Below are 24,018 nucleotides of genomic sequence, written 5' to 3' on the forward strand. Positions count from 1 at the left end.
CTATCTCTCCAGTAGCTGCAGTAAATCCCCAATTAGTGATAAGGAGGTGACCACTCCCTTGATGAATGCAGACTCTGCCCTACACTGTGGTCACAAATCATACACAGCTGCCTGTACACAGAGCCATAAAAGCCGTGAAGGAGGTGAGGTGAAGGTTCCAGGGAACCGTAAAGTACAATCACCGAGGAAATCCCAGAGTGGAGGGTCACAAGGCCATCCTGATCATTCACATCCAGTGGAAGCCCGCCTTCTCAAACTGTACTTTGCAGCGAAGCCTGCAGAGCATTGCACCTTTGATCGATGTGTTGCGGGTGCAATGCGCAGGCTCTTGCAGTGTCCCCCTCCCCCAGGGAGGAGGGATCACCGTCTTGGCAGATGGGATCTTTGTTTGTAAACAATCCTGGGCCTGGATGATGCGATGGTGTGGGCGGAGCCAATTTAGAACGGAACCGTAATGCTGCAAACAGAAGCACTCTAGTAGCACCCCGCAGTTCAGGTTTTGGGGTGATATTTGAATAAATATGAGTGCAACATGAAATTGGTGTAAATGGTGGACTCTAAACTAGCAAAATATATTCCCGGTGGACAAAACTGTGCAAAGCCTTACAGTCGGAGTTTTGTAGCCACAGCATGAGCAGAAAGGCCTGTCCCCTGCCAGCATGCTGCATAGAAGGGGCCTTACTCTCTGTGTGGAAGCAGACGTCTCCTTGCAGAGGTCTGAGGCCAAACCCCTCCAATCAGCAAAGTTCATGCTCCCTGTTGATTGGAGAACTTCGTATCTGGCTCAGCAGGGGGGAGTCGGACCTCTGCAGAGAGACTGCTGCTTACACAAAGAACTCTAAGATACCCGCTGCCCAGTCAGAGCTAGACCCCTCCAATCAGCAAAGTTCATGCTCTCTGTTGTGTGGAGACCTCCACATATGACTTAGCAGGGGGTGCATTGGACTTCTTCAGAGAGACTGCTGCTTCCTTTGCCGAGTCAGAACTAGACCCCTCCAAATCGGTAAAGTTCATGCTCCCTGTTGTGTGGAGACCTCCACATCTGACTTAGCAGGGGGCGCATCAGACTTCTTCAGAGAGACTGCTGCTTCCTTTGCCGAGTCAGAGCTAGACCCCTCCAAATCGGTAAAGTTCATGTTCCCTGTTGTGTAGAGACCTCCACATCTGACTTAGCAGGGGGCGCATCAGACTTCTTCAGAGAGACTGCTGCTTCCTTAAAGAGGTCTGAGACACCGTTTGCCGAGTCAAAGCTAGACTCTTCCAATTGGCAAAGTTCATGTTCCCTGTTGACAGGAGACCTCCATATCTCACTTAGCAGGGGGCGCATCAGACTTCTTCAGAGAGACTGCTGCTTCCTTTGCCGAGTCAGAGCTAGACCCCTCCAAATCGGTAAAGTTCATGTTCCCTGTTGACAGGAGACCTCTAAGTCTGACTCAGCAGGGGGGCACATCGGACTTCTTCAGAGAGGCTGCTTCCTTTGCCGAGTCAGAGCTAGACCCCTCCAAATCGGCAAAGTTCATGCTCCCTGTTGATTGGAGATCTCCAAGTCTGACTCAGCAGGGGGGCACATCGGACTTCCTTAGAGAGACTGCTGCTTCCTTAAAGAGGTCTAAGACACCCTTTGAAGCGTCAGAGCTAGACCCCTCCAAATCGGTAAAGTTCATGTTCCCTGTTGTGTGGAGGCCTTCACATCTGACTTAGCAGGGGGCGCATCAGACTTCTTCAGAGAGATTGCTGCTTCCTCAAAGAGGTCTGAGACACCGTTTGCCGAGTCAAAGCTAGATTCTTCCAATTGGCAAAGTTCATGTTCCCTGTTGACAGGAGACCTCCACATCTCACTTAGCAGGGGGTGCATTGGACTTCTTCAGAGAGACTGCTGCTTCCTTTGCCGAGTCAGAGCTAGACCCCTCCAAATCGGTAAAGTTCATGTTCCCTGTTGACAGGAGACCTCCAAGTCTGACTCAGCAGGGGCGCATTGGACTTCATCAGAGAGACTGCTGCTTCCTTTGCCGAGTCAGAGCTAGACCCCTCCAAATCGGCAAAGTTCATGCTCCCTGTTGATTGGAGATCTCCAAGTCTGACTCAGCAGGGGGGCACATCGGACTTCTTTAGAGAGACTGCTGCTTCCTTAAAGAGGTCTAAGACACCCTTTGAAGCGTCAGAGCTAGACCCCTCCAAATCGGTAAAGTTCATGTTCCCTGTTGTGTGGAGGCCTCCACATCTGACTTAGCAGGGGGCGCATCAGACTTCTTCAGAGAGATTGCTGCTTCCTCAAAGAGGTCTGAGACACCGTTTGCCGAGTCAAAGCTAGACTCTTCCAATTGGCAAAGTTCATGTTCCCTGTTGACAGGAGACCTCCACATCTCACTTAGCAGGGGGTGCATTGGACTTCTTCAGAGAGACTGCTGCTTCCTTTGCCGAGTCAGAGCTAGACCCCTCCAAATCGGTAAAGTTCATGTTCCCTGTTGACAGGAGACCTCCAAGTCTGACTCAGCAGGGGCGCATTGGACTTCATCAGAGAGACTGCTGCTTCCTTTGCCGAGTCAGAGCTAGACCCCTCCAAATCGGTAAAGTTCATGTTCCCTGTTGATTGGAGACCTCCAAGTCTGACTCAGCAGGGGCGCATTGGACTTCTTCAGAGAGACTGCTGCTTCCTTAAAGAGGTCTGAGACACCGTTTGCCGAGTCAGAGCTAGACCCCTCCAAGCGGCAAAGTTCATGCTCCCTGTTGATTGGAGACCTCCAAGTCTGACTCAGCAGGGGCACATTGGACTTCTTCAGAGAGACTGCTGCTTCCTTAAAGAGGTCTAAGACACCGTTTGCCGAGTCAGAGCTAAACCCCCCAATCAGTAAAATTCATGCTCCCTGTTGATTGGAGACCTCCTAGTCTGACTCAGCAGGGGCCCATCAGACCTCTCCAGAGAGACTACTGCTTCCGCAAAGAGGGCAAGTGCTCTTCTCTTGCAGAATACAGGCTGTGACTGCTATTTAAACAGAGCGATCTTAGATGGACTTCAACCCAACTAAAAAATAAACACTTACAGCAACTAATAAAAGCCACAAACGCTGACTGTTGTTAGCACCCCCGGCAGTGTTACATGGTTGGTCCCAACGCCTGTATCAGTAACTTTTGCTGGACAGCTCGGCCTGTTACAGGAAGTTAGTTTTGCGGGTGCTTGGCATGACTTGAGAACAAGTACAGGAACATACTTTCACCCATTGCAGAGGACAGATCTGCCACATTGGCATTGCAGCCGGCACATTCGCTGTCATCTGATGGAAGAGCTCTTACTCTGACGGTTCCTCAGTTCTTTGCTTCAGACTCTCCATCAGGGACTCCTCGCTCATCTCCATCGTTTCCGGAGGGACGCGAAGCAGCCAGGACACGCGGGAGATCAACACGCGGCTCCGTGCGTCATAGTACCCTGCGGGGAAACAGAATGATCATACCGTGTCCCGGCCATGTTGAACACCCTAAAGAGGACCTGTCTGTTGCCCATGCAGCTGAACAGACTCCCCTTCCCACCCCATCACTCAGCTCCACGGAGAGTCCCCCCTGTGGAAGCTCCAAGTCTGGTCAGGCTGAGGGACCCTATCCCCACCCCCACGGGTGCATGAACAGCCAATTACATACAACCAGCGCCATCACATGGGAGGGGTGGGGTGAGTCACATGCTCCACATTCCTGGAAGTACCGGGATTTTCTCTGGATGAACAGAGCTGAGGGGGGAGATAGGGGGAGGGGAGTGTGTGCTGCCAGTAGGGGGCGTAGTGAAAAGTATACCTTATGGTGTGGATGGAAGGAAAAGGGTCACCCCACCGGCAAGTGAGAAGAGGGGAGCGCGAGTCCGAGCGATTCCAGTGTCAGCCAATACAAGTGAAGGGATGGACGCCGCTCAACCGACCCCAGGAGCCCAATGTTGAGGAATGGCCTCAGCCGGCGTTCTGGCCACGCCCTCGGATACGTTTTGTACCCCCCCCCCATCTGGGCTTGGTCACAGGGGCCCTAATGGGCGGGGTGAAACGCGTAGCCAGAATGGCGGCTGAGGCCATTTCTCAACATCGGACTCCTGGGGTCGGTTGAACAGCGTCCATCCCTTCACTCGTACTGCCAGCAGGGGGCGCCATTAAAGTGAACCCGCTGCTCCGCCCACCATGAGAGTCGTAGCAGGAATTTGACTTTTAATGCTGACAGTAATCAGCGGGAGAGGCCGATGCGATACCAATCCTGAGAAGATACGAAAATCTAAAATCCCTCTCTAGTAAACAGAATGAAAGACAAAACGTACCATCCCGGAGGGAGAACGACACCAGATCCTAGGAGACAAAGGAGAGAGGTCAGGGTCAGGCAGCAACCAATCACACGGAGATATCAGATACATTGTTTCATAATAGATGCAACTAACAATTCCGGGAATGTATTACCCCTCACACAGACCACTCCCCCTGTCAATGCCTCCACCTGCCCTTCCCTCTAGAAAGATGGCGCCATCTTTGTTCCGGCATCAGTCCAGGGTCACCATCTACTTCCTGGACTGAAATGCCGCTTCAGCGATGACATAATCATGTAAACCCCAATGCCTGCGCAGTTCACAAATGTCTGACACAGATCAGCCCCTGTTGCTGCCTCTAATTATGTGACTTGCTACAAAGTTCCAATGTACAGTCTGGTCACTGGGGGAGGGGAGACTGAGGAAATGCCTCCTCCTCCTTCTACAAAGTTATAATGTATAGTCTGATCACTGGGGGGAGGAGAGACTAAGGAAATTCTCCCTCCTCCTTCTACAAAGTTACAATGTACAGTCTGAGAAAATGCTTCCTTCTCCTTCTACAGTGATCAGACTGTACATTGTAACATTGTAGAAGGTGGAGGAAGCATTTCCTCAGTCTCCCCTCCCCCAAAGATACAATGTACAGTCTGATCACTGGGGGAGGGGAGACTGAGGAAATGCTCCCTCCTCCTTCTACAAAGCTACAATGTATAGTCTGATCACTGGGGGAGGGGAAACTGAGGAAATGCGTCCTCCTTCTACAGTGATCACACTGTACATTGTAACTTTGTAGAAGGAGGAGGAAGCATTTCCTCAGTCTCCCCTCCCCTCCCCCAGTGATCAGACTATACATTGTAGCTTTGTCGAAAGAGGAGGGAGCATTTCCTCAGTCTCCCCTCCCCCAAAGTTACAATGTACAGTCTGATCACTGGGGGAGGGGAGACTGAGGAAATGCTCCCTCCTCCTTCTACAAAGTTACAATGTACAGTCTGATCACAGGGGGAGGGGAGACTGAGGAAATGCCTCCTCCTCCTACAAAGCTACAATGTAAAGTCTGATCACTGGGGGAGGGGAGAAAAATTTCTACAAAATTACAATGTACAGTCTGATCACTGGGGGGAGGGGAGACTGAGGAAATGCTCCCTCCTCCTTCTACAAAGTTACAATGTACAGTTTGATCACTGGGGGAGGGGAGACTGAGGAAATGCCTCTTTCTACCATGTTACAATGTACAGTCTGATCACTGGGGGAGGAGACTGAGGTTCCTCCTTCCTGCAGCAGACTGCTGCCCCTTTAACACTCCCCTCAGCATGTCACAATGGACAAAGGCGGCACCCCGGGCCCATTCCAGGGTCAGGCGGTAAGCAGCATCCTGACCCCTCCAATCTTCATTCTCTGTGTATTGATCGGACTCCCAGGTTTAGGTTTTCATTTTTCCCGGGAATCAGCCGATTGGCCAATACGGTTCCCGTTACCTGCGTGATAAGAGTCGGCTTCTCCTTCATGACGGAATCCTCCAGCAGAACCTTAGTGAAGGTGTCCGTTCCTTCTCCTCCCAATCCGCTGGCGAACGCCTCCATGGCCGGAATGACGGTGGGGGCCAAGTCCAGCCATCGCACCAAGTCCTCCACAAACCTCCGGCAGAAATCCCTACAGGAGGGGACAACAGACCATAGGAGACTCTTCAATGGGGATCAGCAATCGCCACCATTGGGGGGCCGCATGTCCCAGCACCCTGCAGCTGAAAGCCAGCAAGACGGACGAATCCAAATTTCAGGCATAAAGAACTTCCTATCTGATACCGAGGAGGGTGATAGTCGATGTGCACAGGCCAGTCCCTCCCCTTCACCACCACCTCCATCAATGGGCCTTCCCTCCCCACCCCCATCAATGGGCCTTCCCTCCCCACCCCCATCAATGGGCCTTCCCTCCCCACCCCCATCAATGGGCCTTCCCTCCCCGCCTTCTTCAACGGGCCTTCCCTCCCCGCCTTCTGCAACGGGCCTTCCCTCCCCGCCTTCTGCAACGGGCCTTCCCTCCCCGCCTTCTGCAACGGGCCTTCCCTCCCCGCCACCATCAACGGGCCTTCCCTCCCCGCCACCATCAACGGGCCTTCCCTCCCCGCCACCATCAATGGGCATTCCCTCCCCGCCACCATCAACGGGCCTTCCCTCCCCGCCTTCTTCAATGGGACTTCCCTCCCCGCCTTCTTCAATGGGCCTTCCCTCCCCGCCTTCTTCAATGGGCCTTCCCTCCCCGCCTCCATCAATGGGCCTTCCCTCCCCGCCTCCATCAATGGGCCTTCCCTCCCCGCCTCCATTAATGGGCCTTCCCTCCCCGCCTCCATCAATGGGCCTTCCCTCCCCGCCTCCATCAATGGGCTTTCCCTCCCCGCCTCCATCAATGGGCCTTCCCTCCCTTCACCTCCATCAATGGGCCTTCCCTCCCTTCACCTCCATCAATGAGCCTTCCCTCCCCGCCTCCATCAATTAGCCTTCCCTCCCCACCTCCATCAATGATCCTTCCCTCCCCGCCTCCATCAATTAGCCTTCCCTCCCCGCCTCCATCAATTAGCCTTCCCTCCCCACCTCCATCAATGACCCTGCCCTCCCCGCCTCCATCAATGAGCCTTCCCTCCCCGCCTCCATCAATTAGCCTTCCCTCCCCACCTCCATCAATGACCCTTCCCTCCCCGCCTCCATCAATTAGCCTTCCCTTCCCACCTCCATCAATGAGCCTTCCCTCCCCGCCTCCATCATTTAGCCTTCCCTCCCCGCCTCCATCAATTAGCCTTCCCTCCCCTAGACATTACAATTTGGTCCTTGTCAAAGTCCTCCAATCCTTACACACCATTTTTTTTGCTTTGAACACATCAACTTCAGGGACAACATGTTCACTTGCTGCCTAATATATCAGGTAGGACAACAGTCAGTTGTCAGAATGTTATGGCTGATCGGTGTACATTGCCACTGCATGTGTTAGCCCCTTATATGACAGGGTTCAGCCCATCAGCAGGTAGTGGGTGAAGGTTGGGACCCCCTGTCCACAAATCCCACGCGTCCCTCGCTAGGACTAACACGTCAGAAATCTCAGTCTTACCTTTGTTCTTTCTCCGGGAAGAGCTGAGCCAATGAAATGGCGCAGATTCCCGCGTAGGCAAACCTGGCCGGTTCCTGCAGCGACCTCCCCAGCACCACCCGCCTGCTCTGTCCATCCGGCTCATCCTGCATGACGGCCCTTCACAGGACTCACCTGCAAAAAGATCACATGTTCAGAATCACGGACACGGATACATCTGAACTTCATGTCTGCGCAAAGCATGGATGGAGCAGGTCTGGGATCCAGTCTAAACCACATCACACCCAGCAAAAACAAATTTCCTGTTCTGATGTCACCAGGACAGGAAGTGAGATGAAGTCTCCCCAATGGGGACATGAATGGGCAAAATGTCAGATTCTCTTCAAAATTCAGGTCTGTTCAGTCACATTGGCCCCCTGAAGAGTCCTGTAGAGTCCGGTGGAGCCCCATACCCACAGGACGTACTTCTGCACCCGGCGCTGCAGTAAGCCAACATATTATGTGTCACCTTCCTGACAACCCGACAACCAGCGGGCTCAGATATACAAATGCCGAATTTAGGAAGGAAAGCAATGTCCTCCCCCCGGTCTCCCTACTACCCCTCTATGATGGATATCTGCAATGATCAATAACAAGAGGTGGGAGGGGCAGCAGACAGCTAGACTTCCTCCCTGAAGTCAACATTTGCATATTAGAGCTCTCTGGAAAGCTGCGTCCTCCATTGGTTCCTGCTGTGTACGGTGTCATGACAGGTCCTCAAAGACTAGCAATGGAACGCTGACAGTTCATCTTTCTAAAAAGTAACTGGGGAGCCAATCAATGTCCAGAAACCGTGACAAACCTCTGGAGAGCTGGGAGGTCAGAAGGATTTCTGGAATGTCTGCAGAATCTAAACACCTGTACAGAACCCATATATAGGATCCAGAGAGAACCCATATAGAAGATCCAAACAGATCCATACAGAACCCATATAGAAGATCCAAACAGATCCAGAGAGAACCCATATAGAAGATCCATACAGATCCAGAGAGAACCCATATAGAAGATCCAAACAGATTCATACAGAACCCATATAGAAGATCCATACAGATTCACATAGAACCCATATAGAAGATCCATACAAAACCCATATGTAGGATCCAGAGAGAACCCATATAGAAGATCCAAACAGATCCAGAGAGAACCCATATAGAAGATCCATACAGATCCACATAGAACCCATATAGAAGATCCATACAGATCCAGAGAACCCATATAGAAGATCCAAACAGATTCATACAGAACCCATATAGAAGATCCATACAAAACCCATATGTAGGATCCATAGAGAACCCATGTAGAAGATCCAAACAGATCCAGAGAGAACCCATGTAGAAGATCTATATAGAGCACATATTGAAGATCAGTACAAAACCATTATAGAAGATCCATACAGATTCACATAGAACCCATACAGATCCATACAGAACCCATATATAGGATCCACAGAGAACCCATGTAGAAGATCCATACAGATCCACATAGAACCCATAAAGAAGATCCATACAGAACCCATATAGAAGATCCATACAGATTCACAGAGAACCCATACAGATCCACATAGAACCCATACAGATCCATACAGAACCCATATAGAAGATCCATACAGATCCACATAGAACCCATACAGATCCATACAGAACCCATATATAGGATCCAGAGAGAACCCATGCAGAAGATCCATACAGAACCCATATGTAGGATCCATAGAGAACCCATGTAGAAGATCCAAACAGATCCAGAGAGAACCCATGTAGAAGATCCATACAAATCCACATAGAACCCATATAGAAGATCCATACAGATTCACATAGAACCCATACAGGTCCATACAGAACCCATATGTAGGATCCATAGAGAACCCATGCAGAAGATCCAAACAGATCCAGAGAGAACCCATGTAGAAGATCCTTACAAATCCACATAGAACCCATATAGAAGATCCATACAGATCCACATAGAACCCATACAGATCCATACAGAACCCATATGTAGGATCCATAGAGAACCTATGTAGAAGATCCATACAGATCCACATAGAACCCATATAGAAGATCCATACAGATCCACATAGAACCCATACAGATCCAATATGTAGGATCCATAGAGAACCCATGTAGAAGATCCATACAGATCCACATAGAACCCATATATAAGATCCATACAGATCCACATAGAACCCATACAGATCCATACAGAACCCATATGTAGGATCCAGAGAGAACCTATGTAGAAGATTTATACAGATCCCATATATAGAAGATCCATACACATCTATATAGAACCCATATAGCAAAATTTATACAGGTCCATATAGAGCCTGTAAAGAAGATCCATATAAAACTCATATAGCAGATCCATACAGGTCCATATAGAGCTCATATAGAAGATACAAAACAGTACCCATACAAATCATATAGAGAAAACCCATTCAGAACCTATATATAGAAGATTCATACAGACCCATATAGAAGATCCATATAGAACCCATATAGAAGATCCCTATGGAACCCATATAGAAGATCCATGCAAGGTGACAGCGATACAAGAGACAATGTCACAATATAGTCATTTATGGTGACAGAATGAGATTGTAAGATATACCCAGCAGGAAGTTCATACCTCCTCCTGGACCCCTATACCTCCTCCTGGAGCCCCATACCTCCTCCTGGAGCCCCATACCTCCTCCTGGAGCCGCCTAACCCCCTCCTGGAGCCTCATACCTCCTCCTGGAGCCGCCTAACCCCCTCCTGGAGCCCCATATCTCCTCCTGGAGCCCCATACCTCCTCCTGGAGCCCCATATCTCCTCCTGGAGCCCCATACCTCCTCCTGGAGCCCCATATCTCCTCCTGGAGCCCCATACCTCCTCCTGGAGCCTCATACCTCCTCCTGGAGCCGCCTAACCCCCTCCTGGAGCCCCATACCTCCTCCTGGAGCCCCATACCTCCTCCTGGAATCTGTACCGAGAACCATGGAATTAGGTTCCAATTAGATATGTGGAGATGAGTTTGCGTGTGCAAATCCCGGGTTCAGCAGCCAATTCATTTCAATGGGCTGCCCTACCCGTGGGAAACATGAAGAAAAACGTCCCCGACTCTTTTTAGAAATTGCGCCACATTGAACCACGCGGTGCTGCAGCATGCACACATCATACCGTGGCTTCCGACCCGTATAGATAATACAGAATAATATACAGACTGGAATACATTGTTGTTTTCTATAATTGTATCCCTTTGTAATGACTTTACGTTGTTTGTGTCTTTATCTTCATTATTGGATGATATGCAGTAACTCTAGATTCACATCTCTGCGAAGAATTGCGCATATTCCCGACCCCGCAGAGAAACGCACTGAATTTTAGTAGACATTTAAGTGCAGCACTTTTCTTCTTCGCAGAGATGTGAATCTAGAGTAATGCAGGCCATACGCGGTTCGAATTCCGACCGATTTTTTATCAAAAAAATCGAAAGCGTCGTTCGCTCGGTAATCCGATGGCGCCATCAATGATTTCAAAAATCGGCCGAACGAGTCATAAAGTTCCCCCCATATAACAGGCGAAACTTCTGCTCCTTCCAGGTCACGGCTCATGTGCAGATTCTTTTCGGAAAAACGATCGTACGATTTCACCATCATTGAGTCGAAAATCGGTAGTTTTTTCATGAATTTTCCAACACGTCCGATCACCGAAAAGGGGAGGAACCACGAAAATCGGCCGGTGCCATTGACCCCACTAACAGAGCGAAAATTGGCTGATTATTCTTATGTCCGATTTTCGGACGAAAAATCGGTCAAATTTCGACCCATGTGTGGCCGGCCTTAGTGTATATCATCCAATAAGGAAGATAAAAAACCACAAACAACGTGTACAAGTCATTACAAAGTGATACAATTAGAAAAAAATAACAATGTATTTATATATATATATCATGTTGGGGTATACAGGAGTATATTACATATACAGTATATATATATATATCATGTAGGGTATACAGGAGTACATTACATATACAGTATATATATATATATCATGTAGGGTATACAGGAGTACATTACATATACAGTATATATATATATATCATGTAGGGTATACAGGAGTACATTACATATACATATATATATATATATATATATATATCATGTAGGGTATACAGGAGTACATTACATATACAGTATATATATATATCATGTAGGGGTATACAGGAGTATATTACATATACAGTATATATATATATCATGTAGGGGTATACAGGAGTACATTCCATATACAGTATATATATATATATCATGTAGGGGTATACAGGAGTACATTACATATACAGTATATATATATATCATGTAGGGGTATACAGGAGTACATTACATATACAGTATATATATATATCATGTAGGGTATACAGGAGTATATTACATATACAGTATATATATATATATATCATGTAGGGTATACAGGAGTATATTACATATACAGTATATATATATATATCATGTAGGGTATACAGGAGTACATTACATATACAGTATATATATATATCATGTAGGGTATACAGGAGTACATTACATATACAGTATATATATATATCATGTAGGGTATACAGGAGTATATTACATATACAGTATATATATATATATATCATGTAGGGTATACAGGAGTATATTACATATACAGTATATATATATATATCATGTAGGGTATACAGGAGTACATTACATATACAGTATATATATATATCATGTAGGGTATACAGGAGTACATTACATATACAGTATATATATATATCATGTAGGGGTATACAGGAGTACATTACATATACAGTATATATATATATATCATGTTGGGGTATACAGGAGTACATTACATATACAGTATATATATATATATATCATGTAGGGGTATACAGGAGTATATTACATATACAGTATATATATCATGTAGGGGTATACAGGAGTACATTACATATACAGTATATATATATATCATGTAGGGGTATACAGGAGTACATTACATATACAGTATATATATATATATATATATCATGTAGGGGTATACAGGAGTATATTACATATACAGTATATATATATATATCATGTAGGGGTATACAGGAGTACATTACATATACAGTATATATATATATATATCATGTAGGGTATACAGGAGTATATTACATATACAGTATATATATATATCATGTAGGGGTATACAGGAGTACATTACATATACAGGATATATATATATATCATGTAGGGGTATACAGGAGGAGTATATTACATATACAGTATATATATATATCATGTTGGGGTATACAGGAGTACATTACATATACAGTATATATATATATCATGTAGGGTATACAGGAGTACATTACATATACAGTATATATATATATATATATCATGTAGGGGTATACAGGAGTACATTCCATATGCAGTATATATATATATATCATGTTGGGGTATACAGGAGTACATTACATATACAGTATATATATATATATCATGTAGGGGTATACAGGAGTATATTACATATACAGTATATATATATATCATGTAGGGGTATACAGGAGTACATTCCATATACAGTATATATATATATCATGTAGGGGTATACAGGAGTACATTACATATACAGTATATATATATATATCATGTTGGGGTATACAGGAGTACATTACATATACAGTATATATCTGACGTCAGTAACACGTGACATACCGGTAACTCTCACCCCACAGATGCCGGTAACACCTCATAGTAAATATAATCATACCCTAATCACTACCAGTCACACCCCAGGACCCCCAGCAGCATGGCACAGCCCCCCCCCCCCCCCAGGGGCCCCTCGGTGACCCGGAGCCACTCTCACCCTTCGCCCCGGCCTCACGTACGGAAGTGGCGTAGCTCTCCGGGAATAGTAGCGCAGCAATGTGATCCTGCGGGGAAGGTTACGTAGAATCCGTAGCGGGCACTGCGCTGCGCCGTTGGCGTAGTGATCTGGCAGCAGGACTTTGCTCCCCCCGGTGGTCACTATGGAGACGGAAGACTCCCTCCCCTCCGCTGTGTACTGTACACAGGGCTGCTCCGGACTCTCTGACGTCACATTGCACGATAGGCGCACACAGCTGCTTGTGCTCCACCCCCTGCCCGCCCCATCCCCGCCCACTCCCGCAATCCTGTCTGGTGTGGGCGGATCTATGACACGTCACCAGGTTGCCTGAGTGCTGATCCTCGGAGGGAGGTCTGATCACTGAGACTGGACTCTCCCCTCCCCCATCTTCCTTCGCCAAATCCCACCACACACAGGACAATCTGATTGTACAATCTTATCGATTAACCCTTTTGCTGCCAGAGCAGGTTTTTTGGGGTTTTTTTGCAATCCATCTTTTCTGAACGCAGACACCCTGGTAAATAAAATCGCGGTGGTTCCGACTTTTTTACGTCACGCGATATCAGCGCAGTGGCTTCCAAAATGTCACATTCCCGTAAAACCTGAAGTTAATTGTCGGGTCTGACGCCCGATTCTTCAGGAAGGTATAAAAGGGCGAAGTTGCGCCGAGCACATAGACACCCTACACGGGAAGTTTTAAAATTGTGTGCGCCCGCAAAAAAGGCGACAAACCGGCTCCCTGTATTTTTCCATAGGTGGCGCCCCTACTGGTCATCAGATTGGAGCGAACTGCAAACGACGGGTCTGGAATGATAGATCGCACTTCCGCGTGCGCGACGATATGTAACATGGGCGGTGCAATCAGCATTTTTCATGCTTACACAGTCCCGACATGCTCATTTATACGTTAGTACGTGCATGTGCGGGGGAGGGGCTCAAAGATCTGAGGAGCGATTTTGTCATCAGATTGGGGCGAACTGCAAACAATGAGCCTGGAATGATAGATCGCGTGTCTGTGTGCACGGCGATATGTAACAAGGGCGTTTTCGTGCGTACGCAGCCCCGACATGCGCATTTACGTTGGTACATGCATGTGTGGGGGGGGTCACAAATTTGGGGAGGGATTTGAAGTGCTTGGGTGGGTGTGCCTTATTCAGAGGAGAATGGGCAAACTGGTTCGAAATGATAGGCTACTGGGATTTTCCCGCACATCCACCTCTGGGGTTTACAGGGAATGGTCCGAAAAAGAGAAAATATCCAGTGAGTGGCAGTTGTGTGGAGGAAAATGCCTTGTTGGTGTCAGAGGAGAATGGGCAGACTGGTTCCAGATGATGGAAAGGTGACAGTAACTCCAATAATCTCCAATAATCACCATCCAATACCATCTCTGAACGCACAACACATCCAACCTTGAAGCAGATGGGCTACAGCAGCAGCAGATGACACCGGGTAGCAAGGTGCACCTAATAAAGTGGCTGGTGAGTTCACCTTGCCATATACAGGAACACTCTTCCAGGGACGGGGATATCAGAGGATTATTACACACAGGAGCACTCTTCCAGGGACAGGGATATCAGAGGATTATTACACACAGGAGCACTCTTCCAGGGACAGGGATATCAGAGGATTATATACAGGAACACTCTTCCAGGGACGGGGATATCAGGGGATTATTACACACAGGAACACTCTTCCAGGGACAGGGATATCGGAGGATTATATACAGGAACACTCTTCCAGGGACAGGGATATCAGAGGATTATTACACACAGGAGCACTCTTCCAGGGACAGGGATATCGGAGGATTATATACAGGAACACTCTTCCAGGGACGGGGATATCAGGGGATTATTACACACAGGAACACTCTTCCAGGGACAGGGATATCGGAGGATTATTACACACAGGAGCACTCTTCCAGGGACAGGGATATCGGAGGACTATTACATACAGGAACACTCTTCCAGGGACAGGAATATCAGAGGATTATTACACACAGGAGCACTCTTCCAGGGACGGGGATATCGGAGGATTATTACACACAGGAACACTCTTCCAGGGACGGGGATATCGGAGGACTATTACACACAGGAACACTCTTCCAGGGACGGGGATATCGGAGGACTATTACACACAGGAACACTCTTCCAGGGACAGGGACATCAGAGGATTATTACACACAGGAACACTCTTCCAGGGACAGGGATATCAGAGGATTGTTACACACAGGAGCACTCTTCCAGGGACGGGGATATCAGGGGATTATTACACACAGGAACACTCTTCCAGGGACAGGGATATCGGAGGACTATTACACACAGGAACACTCTTCCAGGGACAGGGATATCGGAGGACTATTACATACAGGAACACTCTTCCAGGGACAGGGATATCAGGATTATTACACACAGGAGCACTCTTCCAGGGACGGGGATATCGGAGGACTATTACATACAGGAACACTCTTCCAGGGACAGGGATATCAGGATTATTACACACAGAAACACTCTTCCAGGGACAGGGATATCAGGATTATTACATACAGCAGCACTCTTCCAGGGACAGGGATATCAGGATTATTACACACAGGAACACTCTTCCAGGGACAGGGATATCAGAGGATTATCTACAGGAACACTCTTCCAGGGACAGGGATATCAGAGGATTATCTACAGGAACACTCTTCCAGGGACAGGGATATCAGGATTATTACACACAGGAACACTCTTCCAGGGACAGGGATATCAGGATTATTACACACAGGAACACTCTTCCAGGGACAGGGCTATCAGAGGATTATCTACAGGAACACTCTTCCAGGGACAGGGATATCAGGATTATTACATACAGCAGCACTCTTCCAGGGACAGGGATATCAGGATTATTACATACAGGAACACTCTTCCAGGGACAGCGATATCAGGATGATTACATACAGCAGCACTCTTCAGAGACAAGGATTCTTTAGTTTGCATTAAAAGCTTTAGCGACGGTTTCAACACTTTTCAGAAAATAGGATTTATTCCTAAAAAGGTCAATATGGTGCAATTAAAATATTTACAGAAAAAGATGTAACAAAGATATAAAGAGAACAATAAAACAGAAATAAATGAAGAGTTCAGAAGGCAATGTCCTTGGTTTGAGCCGAGTCCAATCGTCCGAACAAAAAGGTTGCCTTGGATCTCAAGCCTCTTAGATGGTTCCTGATCGATGTTAAAGGAGAGCTCCCCTCTCCAGGCTGTCAGTCTTTTTCTATCATCTCAAAAGGGGTGTCTCCTGAGAACAAATGACCAATCATCCAGTTTGGGGAAGGGTGTTAGGTGGTAACCAAGGTTATGACGGTCAATAACCTCCAATAGGTGCAGGTAGCATCCTATCAACTGGCAGATTAATATCTAGAATTATATTCCAAACGCAAAGATACCAAACACAGCGCACCCTTGTCACCCAGGAGGAAAGAGACAGCTTCTTCTCTCTTGTAGGTACTGATATAGTCATGTAATGTCTCGTGTGATTCATATTAAAATGATCTATCAGAATATATACTTCATTTTAACCACTTGCCTGCCGGGCGCTTCTACCCCCTTCCTGCCTGCCGGGCGCTTCTACCCCCTTCCTGCCTGCCGGGTGCTTCTACCCCCTTCCTGCCCACCGGGCACTTCTACCCCCTTCCTGCCTACAGGGCACTTCTACCCCCTTCCTGCCTGCCAGGCGCCTCTACCCCCTTCCTGCCTGCCGGGCGCCTCTACCGCCTTCCTGCCTACAGGACACTTCTACCGCCTTCCTGCCTACCGGGCGCCTCTACCCCCTCCCTGCCTACCGGGCGCCTCTACCCCCTCCCTGCCTACCGGGCACCTCTACCCCCTCCCTGCCTACAGGGCACTTCTACCGCCTTCCTGCCTACAGGACACTTCTACCGCCTTCCTGCCTACCGGGCACCTCTACCCCCTTCCTGCCTACAGGACACTTCTACCCCCTCCCTGCCTACCGGGCGCCTCTACCCCCTTCCTGCCTACAGGACACTTCTACCCCCTCCCTGCCTACAGGACACTTCTACCCCCTCCCTGCCTACAGGACACTTCTACCCCCTCCCTGCCTACAGGACACTTCTACCCCCTCCCTGCCTACTGGGCACCTCTACCCCCTCCCTGCCTACCGGGCACCGCTACCCTCTTCCTGCCTACAGGACACTTCTACCCCCTTCCTGCCTACCGGGCACTTCTAGCCCCTCCCTGCCTACAGGGCACTTCTACCCCCTCCCTGCCTACAGGGCACTTCTACCCCCTCCCTGCCTACAGGGCACTTCTACCCCCTTCCTGCCTACCGGGCACCTCTACCCCCTTCCTGCCTACCGGGCACCTCTACCCCCTTCCTGCCCACCGGACACTTTCCCCCCCTTCCTGCCCAGGCCAATTTTCAGCTTTCAGCGCTGTCACACTTTGAATGACAATTGCGCGGTCATGCAACACTGTACCCATATGAAATTTTTATAATTTTTTTCTCACAAATAGAGCTTTCCTTTTGTGGTATTTACTCACCGCCGGGTTTTTCTTTTGCGCTATAAACAAAAAAAGAGCAAATAAAATTTGAAAAAAAAAAGGTTTCTTTGTTTCTATTATTACATTTTGGAAACAGGTAATTTCTCTCCTTTACTGATGTGCATTGATGAGGCAGCACTGATAGGCAGCACTAATGAGGTGGCACGGATAGGCAGCACTGATGATGGGCACTGACTGGCAGCACTGCTGGGCTGCACTGACGGGCACTGGTGGGTGGCACAGGTGGGTGACACTGATGGGCACAGGTGGGTGACACAGGTGGGCACAAGCGGGTGGCACTGATGGGCACTGGTGGGTGGCACTACTGGGCACCGATCATCAGTGCCCTGATGATCAGTGCCGATCCCTTCTCTGACAACTGCGGGTTCTCGGCAGTACTTTCACCACGTTCTGACAGCGTGAGGCAGCGAGAACCGGCAATTGCATTTCCCTGTGATCAGTGTGTCATTGGACACGGGTTGATCACGAGGTAAAAAGCAGCTGTGGTTGGCCTTTTACCACATCACGTGATCAGCTGTGACCGTAGGACACAGCGATCACGGAGATCGCCGGATGCATCATATGACACCCTCCCAGAACTGGCCGGCCTCAGTGTAGCCGTCATTCGGCTATCTGCGGTCAGCAACTGGTTAATGTGCCCAGTTCCTGCTGAAGTTTATGAATTGTATGAAAAATGACTCGTGTGGAACATACGTTTTGTGGCACAGTCTGCCCTAATGAAGGCCATAGATGGGCCGTTTATTGGCCAAATTGTCAGCCGAAAAATCGGTCGGTGCCGTTGCCGATGCTGCCACCAATGTCCACGAAAGAATGGGACAAGAAACCAGTTTGACAGAGACAGGGGAGCGCACCATACAATGTGACGGGGGAGCGCACCATACAATGTGACGGGGGAGCGCACCATACAATGTGACGGGGGAGCGCACCATACAATGCGGCAGCAATACAAATACATTATGTTTTTATTTGGATACAAATGGATACATTTGTTGCAACCGCAAGACTTTTTCATATAAAATATAATAGCCGACTTCTTCTTCTTTACAGTAAAAAGAATGCTGGCAACCTTGCAGGTCACGGCTCATGCGCAGAATTTTTAATCGGGAAAACGACCGATTTGCCCATCATTGCCGGGAAAATTGTCCAAATCGGCTGCAAATTTTCCAACGTGACCGATAAAAAAAACTGCAAAAAACCCGAAAAACGGCCGACCAATTAACCCACTAACAGTGCAAAAGTCGTCCGATTTTTTTAATCGGATGAAAAATCGGCCGATTTTCGACCTGTCTATGGCCGGAATAACAGGTCGTGACTGACTGAGTTATTGTTTTACGATCGGTCAGAGGAAAGTGATTTCAAAGCAGACCCCCTGGAACCAGACTAATTAGCTGTTTACAGCCCTGGAGCTCATCCAGCTGTAGTTTATTTAGGATAAGAGGTCCTTTTGACATCTGTGAGGAAGGTAGGTAGGACAGGACACACAGAGTAGATGGCAAACGCACAAAGCTTTATTGAGGCAAACAGATGACAGTCACCGAATAGGGGAGTTCGCAGGGAGGGTGAATACGCCAGTACAGGGCGACACGGAAGGACCAACACACTTAAAGTCCAACACCGAGAGCCAAGGGAGAGTCTCTGTAGCAAGTAATCCAACAGGGGGGGTTGGTGTGAGTCTCTGTAGCAAGTAATCCAACGGGGGGGGGGGGGTTGGTGTGAGTCTCTGTAGCAAGTAATCCAACAGGGGGGGTTGGTGTGAGTCTCTGTAGCAAGTAATCCAACAGGGGGGGTTGGTGTGAGGTCAGCACAAGAATAGTTCAAGTGAAGCAGGCAGAAAGCATGTACTCATGGATCTCTGGTGACTAGCAGACAGTCTTCCCCAGCTCTGGGAGAAGTGGGGTCCTAGGCAGCCTTGGGTCTCTGCCGAGCCTGGCCACAAAAGATCCCAGCCGCAGCCCGGGCCCCTTCCGTCAGCTACACAGCAGTGAATACCTCGGGAGCTCTGGCATCAGCTTCTTAAAACTGATGTCGGACCCCCTAGTCACCCAGGCAACCGGGGGGGCCCGGAGCTGGCATGGCTCCAGCTTGTCTTAGGAATGCCTTTCATCTTTGCAGGAGGGGAGAGGGGCACGGATGAGAGATGGCAGAGAGAGCAGGGACAGAGCAAGGGGGCTGAGAGGGGAAAGCAGCTGCGACAACCTCCATTCAACCTATAGCTATGTATTCCATGGAGGAAGGAGGACAGGAGAGAACATGGCTGAGACCTAACAAGATGGCTGTCATGTACAGCGTCCATGCCTCTTTTGCGCACAATCGTCACACATGGGTGCCCTCTAAGTGTGGCTTGATATTCGCTGAGAACCAGTTTGTCTCCGATAGAGGTAGTTCCATATGTAATCTGCGGGGAATCAGGTCCAAACTACACAATAATGGGGTCGGAGGTAGATCCCCATATTTATTTCTCTTGACCCGGAGTCTGTGGCGTGGAATTGATTCTGGCGGTATCACGCTTACTACACTTGGACCGATTGTTTCTAGATTGAGAAGCGGCTCTGCGAAATATCTTTTTAGGCCAAGGTTTGACTGTATCCTCTAGCCAACAAATGTGTGTGGAGTAGGTCTTCTTCTCTACAAAAAAATCACCATCGTTGGAACAATTTTGCCTGGGCCATAAGTATTGTCTATATGGTATCGAAGTTACTAGGGGGAGGTTGGATGGAAACTGTTGGCATGCAATTGCCTACCGTTTCCTTGCGATACAAAGTACTGCCCAAACAGCCTTCATGTTTGTACCAGACTGGCATATCCAGAAATCGAATACTCTCTTTATGATGGGACATGGTAAAACTCAAGTTGAAGGCATTCGCATTAAGCTCCTCCAGAAACTGACATAACAGATCCATGGACCCGTCCCGAACCATAAAAATATCATCGATGTAGCGATGACATGACAAAATTTGACTGGTATATGTGGAAAGGTGACCATTTGCTAACAGAAGTTGCTCAAATGCCCATGGGTACAGGTCGACGTAGAATGGGGCACAGAAGGGTCCAAATCTAAAAGAGGGACAATACTGAAGAAAAAAGGAACAGATGAGATTTGGGTTCAAAATAAGACATTTATGGAGGGATAGAAGAAATCTGAGTTCCAAAGAGGATTTTTGTTGAAGAAAAGAAAGATGGAGGGGATATGGGTTTAAAAGAAAGACTCCACTGGAGGGGAAAAAAATAAATAAAAAGAGGAGATCTAGGTTTAAAAGAGAGACTCTGCTGGAGGGAAACTAAATTAGGGAGATCTGAATTCAAAAGAGAGACTCTGCTGGAGGGAAGAGAGATCGAGGAGATATGGGTTCAAAAGAGATGGATGGTAAAGGGATAGAGGGGATTTGTGTTTAAAAGAGAGTCTGTTGGAGGGAAGATAGATAAAGGAGATCTGAATTCAAAATAGAGATAGAGGAGATCTGGGATCAAAAGAGAGACTATACGGGAAGTAAGACAGAGGAGATCTGGGTTCAAAGGAGAGCCTGTTGGAGGGAAGAGAGAGAGGGGGGGGAGGGGGAAGAGAGGGGGGGAGAAGAGAGAGAGGGGGGGAGAGAAGAGAGAGGGGGGAGAGAGAGAAGAGAGAGAGGGGGGGAGAGAGAAGAGAGAGGGGGGAGAGAGAAGAGAGAGGGGGGGAGAGAGAAGAGAGAGGGGGGGGGAGAGAAGAGAGAGAGAGAAGAGAGAGGGGGGAGAGAGAGAGAGAGAGAGAAGAGAGAGAGGGGGAGAGAGAGAAGAGAGAGGGGGGAGAGAGAGAAGAGGGGGGGGAGAGAGAGAAGAGAGGGGGGGAGAGAGAGAAGAGAGGGGGGAGAGAGAGAAGAGAGAGAGGGGGGAGAGAGAGGGGGAGAGAGGGGGAGAGAGGAGAGAGAGAGAAAAGAGGGGGGAGAGAGAGAGAAGAGAGAGAGGAGAGAGGGGGAGAGAGAGGAGATCTGGGTTCAAAAGACAGATTTTGATGAAGAGAAGAGAGATTGAGGAGATATGGGCTTAAAAGGGAGACTCTGCTGGAAGGTAAAGGGATAGAGGGCATCTGGGTTCAAAACAGTCTGTTGGAGGGAAGATAGATAAAGGAGATCTGAATTCAAAATAGAGACAGAGAAGATCTGGGTTCAAAAGAGAGACTCTGCTGGAGGTAAAATAGAGGAGATCTGGGTTCTAAAGAGAGCCGTTGGAGGGAAGGAGAGAGAGAGAGGAGGAAATCTGGGTTCAAAAGACAGATTTTGATGAAGAAGAGAGAGAGAGAGGAGATATGGGTTCAAAAGAGAGACTCTGCAGGATGGTAAAGCAATAGAGGGGATCTGGGTTCAAAAGAGAGTCTGTTGAAGGAAAGAGAGGGAGATATGGGTTCAAAAGACAGACTTTGATTAAGAGAAGAGAGATTGAGGAGATATGGGTTCAAAAGAGAGAGCCTGCTGGAGGGTAAAAGGGACAGAGGGGATCTGGGTTCAAAAGACAGTCTGTGCAGGAAGGAAGAGAGATCGAGGGGACCTGGGTTCAAAAGAGATTCTGCTGGTGGGAAGATAGAGATCTGGACATGAACGAAGGTCACTTATTATTATTATACAGTATTTATAAAGCGCCAACAGTTCGCTCGGCGCTGTACATTACAATGGGAGACAGAACATGCGACACAGAAGGACTTGGGTCCAAAAAAGGGACAGTAAGAGAGACAGATGGGATTTGGTAGGAAAGAGGAATGCTAGGAGAGGAACAGGATTTGGTTTCAAAAGAGGGTGGTTTAAAGCCACGCTGTCCTACAAATTGCAACCTAAAAAAGTACGGTTTGTCAGCAGAGTCTATAGGTGAACATGTACACTTTGCCACGTAGACATCACACAGTTCACAGTCTGATCTATAAGTGGAGACAAAAGAATGTATCACATGGAGAAGACATCTGGACTACATGGTCAGCTGTCCTATTCCACCTTTGTGGTGGTCCTGTTGTCCCGGTTGACTCGCTGTGCCTGGCAATCTCACCTTCCAGTAGGGGTTGAAGCACAGCAGAATGGTTATTATAACGACCACCCCCAGAGCAACTCCCAGCATCCACTTCATAATCCCAGTGTAGATAAACTGAAGAATGACAATCAGCACGATCAGCAGCATCAAAAGCAGGACCACCATTCTCTTCGCGGCGGACCACTGTCTCCCGCTCCTTTGCTCCTCTGAGATCCAGGTCATGCCAATGTGGTTCAGCCTTATGGTCGTCTCCGGCGATCCGGAGGCTTCAGGGACGACGACCTTCGGCTCAGGATTCTGCAACTGGCTTATCAGCAGCTCCTGGTTTTGCAAAGTGCATACAAGTCCTCCGAAGACTGTGGTGGGCGCCCTGCAGATGGGGCACGCGATCCTCCAGGTGCCCCCTTCATTACGAACCAGGAGTTTGAGGCATATAGCACAAAAGCTGTGCTTGCAAAACAGTTCTTTGGGGAGCCGGTGGACGTCATATCTGCTGAAACAAACGGGACAGTCCATATCTGTAAGGCAAGAATTCGGGGTCTCCACTTTGGCTAAGGAAGGTTTCAAATCCTTTGAACCCTCGTTGACCATCTGCTGTACCTCGGAGGATTCCGGGGGAGAAGAAGCCAGGGCAGGCGGGGGTGCTTCTTGCGTTTCTTCTGTGGTTTCGCCAACTTCCAAATTGATTTCGGTTTCTGTGATCGTGAGATGGTCACATCCCAAAATTTCTTTGGTGGCCCCAGAAGAGCCCGTTTCTTCCCCCATGTCTGAACTTGGCAGGAATCGTTTACTGCCGGTTGTGGTGAATTCAGGCAGTCAAGGCAACTGGTTCCAGATGGCTACTGACTTCTGTTTATCAACGGGTGGATTAAATTTTAACTCGCGTTAGATTAGGTTTTATGGCTGCTGATAAAGTTTACATCTACGTCTGATAGGAGGATGTTCCTGCAGCAGGATGGAGGGGAAGAGCTTCATTTCAACACCTGCCATCTGTCGGGGAGGTTCAACAGGCCAAACACAACCTAAATACAAAAGGGATAACAGGCGCATGGTGTGGCGGTCCATGTATGTTTCAGGAGTTCCAAAACGTTGAGTTTTTAGTTCTATAGACTTCAATGGGAACGCTGCAGAAAAGCATGTCTTGCATTTTTGCTACATTTAAAATCTGCCTAGCGACAAGAAAAAAACACAAATGCATCAA

The 24,018-nt window shown here is 48.2% G+C and overlaps 2 protein-coding genes across 4 annotated transcripts in view; both read right to left on the reverse strand.

The window, feature by feature from the left end:
- Window positions 1–13,470, reverse strand: part of TMCO4 (transmembrane and coiled-coil domains 4) — a 57,032-nt gene extending 43,562 nt beyond the window's left edge. For 2 of the 3 annotated variants that reach the window (XR_016310687.1, XM_089667059.1), the window contains exons 1-5: window positions 13,271–13,470; window positions 7,370–7,522; window positions 5,746–5,920; window positions 4,289–4,316; window positions 3,292–3,424 (exon numbers count right to left, since the gene is read on the reverse strand). Coding sequence is in view for 2 of the 3 variants with exons in the window: in XM_089667059.1 (XP_089523185.1) it covers window positions 3,292–3,424; window positions 4,289–4,316; window positions 5,746–5,920; window positions 7,370–7,500 (467 nt within the window). In the remaining variant the exon portion in view is untranslated. Of the gene's footprint in view, window positions 1–3,291; window positions 3,425–4,288; window positions 4,317–5,745; window positions 5,921–7,369; window positions 7,523–13,248 lie in introns of all 3 variants that reach the window. The other variant, XM_089667060.1, reaches the window with a different exon arrangement.
- A 9,287-nt stretch (window positions 13,471–22,757) lies between these two features.
- Window positions 22,758–23,706, reverse strand: LOC149428740 (E3 ubiquitin-protein ligase RNF186-like). Its single transcript, XM_089667057.1, has one exon. It carries the CDS (start codon window positions 23,580–23,582, stop codon window positions 22,758–22,760), a length of 825 nt encoding a protein of 274 aa, XP_089523183.1. The 5' UTR covers window positions 23,583–23,706.
- Between the last annotated feature and the right edge of the window lie 312 nt (window positions 23,707–24,018).

Source organism: Staurois parvus, unplaced genomic scaffold, assembly GCF_062004578.1.
Source record: "Staurois parvus isolate SC_StPar_1 unplaced genomic scaffold, SC_StPar_1.0 ptg002993l, whole genome shotgun sequence".
In the NCBI taxonomy this organism is placed as follows: domain Eukaryota; kingdom Metazoa; phylum Chordata; class Amphibia; order Anura; family Ranidae; genus Staurois; species Staurois parvus.

Bases quoted from the DNA above. Each gene is read 5' to 3' on its own strand.
- LOC149428740 (XM_089667057.1), bottom strand. From the start codon at position 23,582: ATGGGGGAAGAAACGGGCTCTTCTGGGGCCACCAAAGAAATTTTGGGA.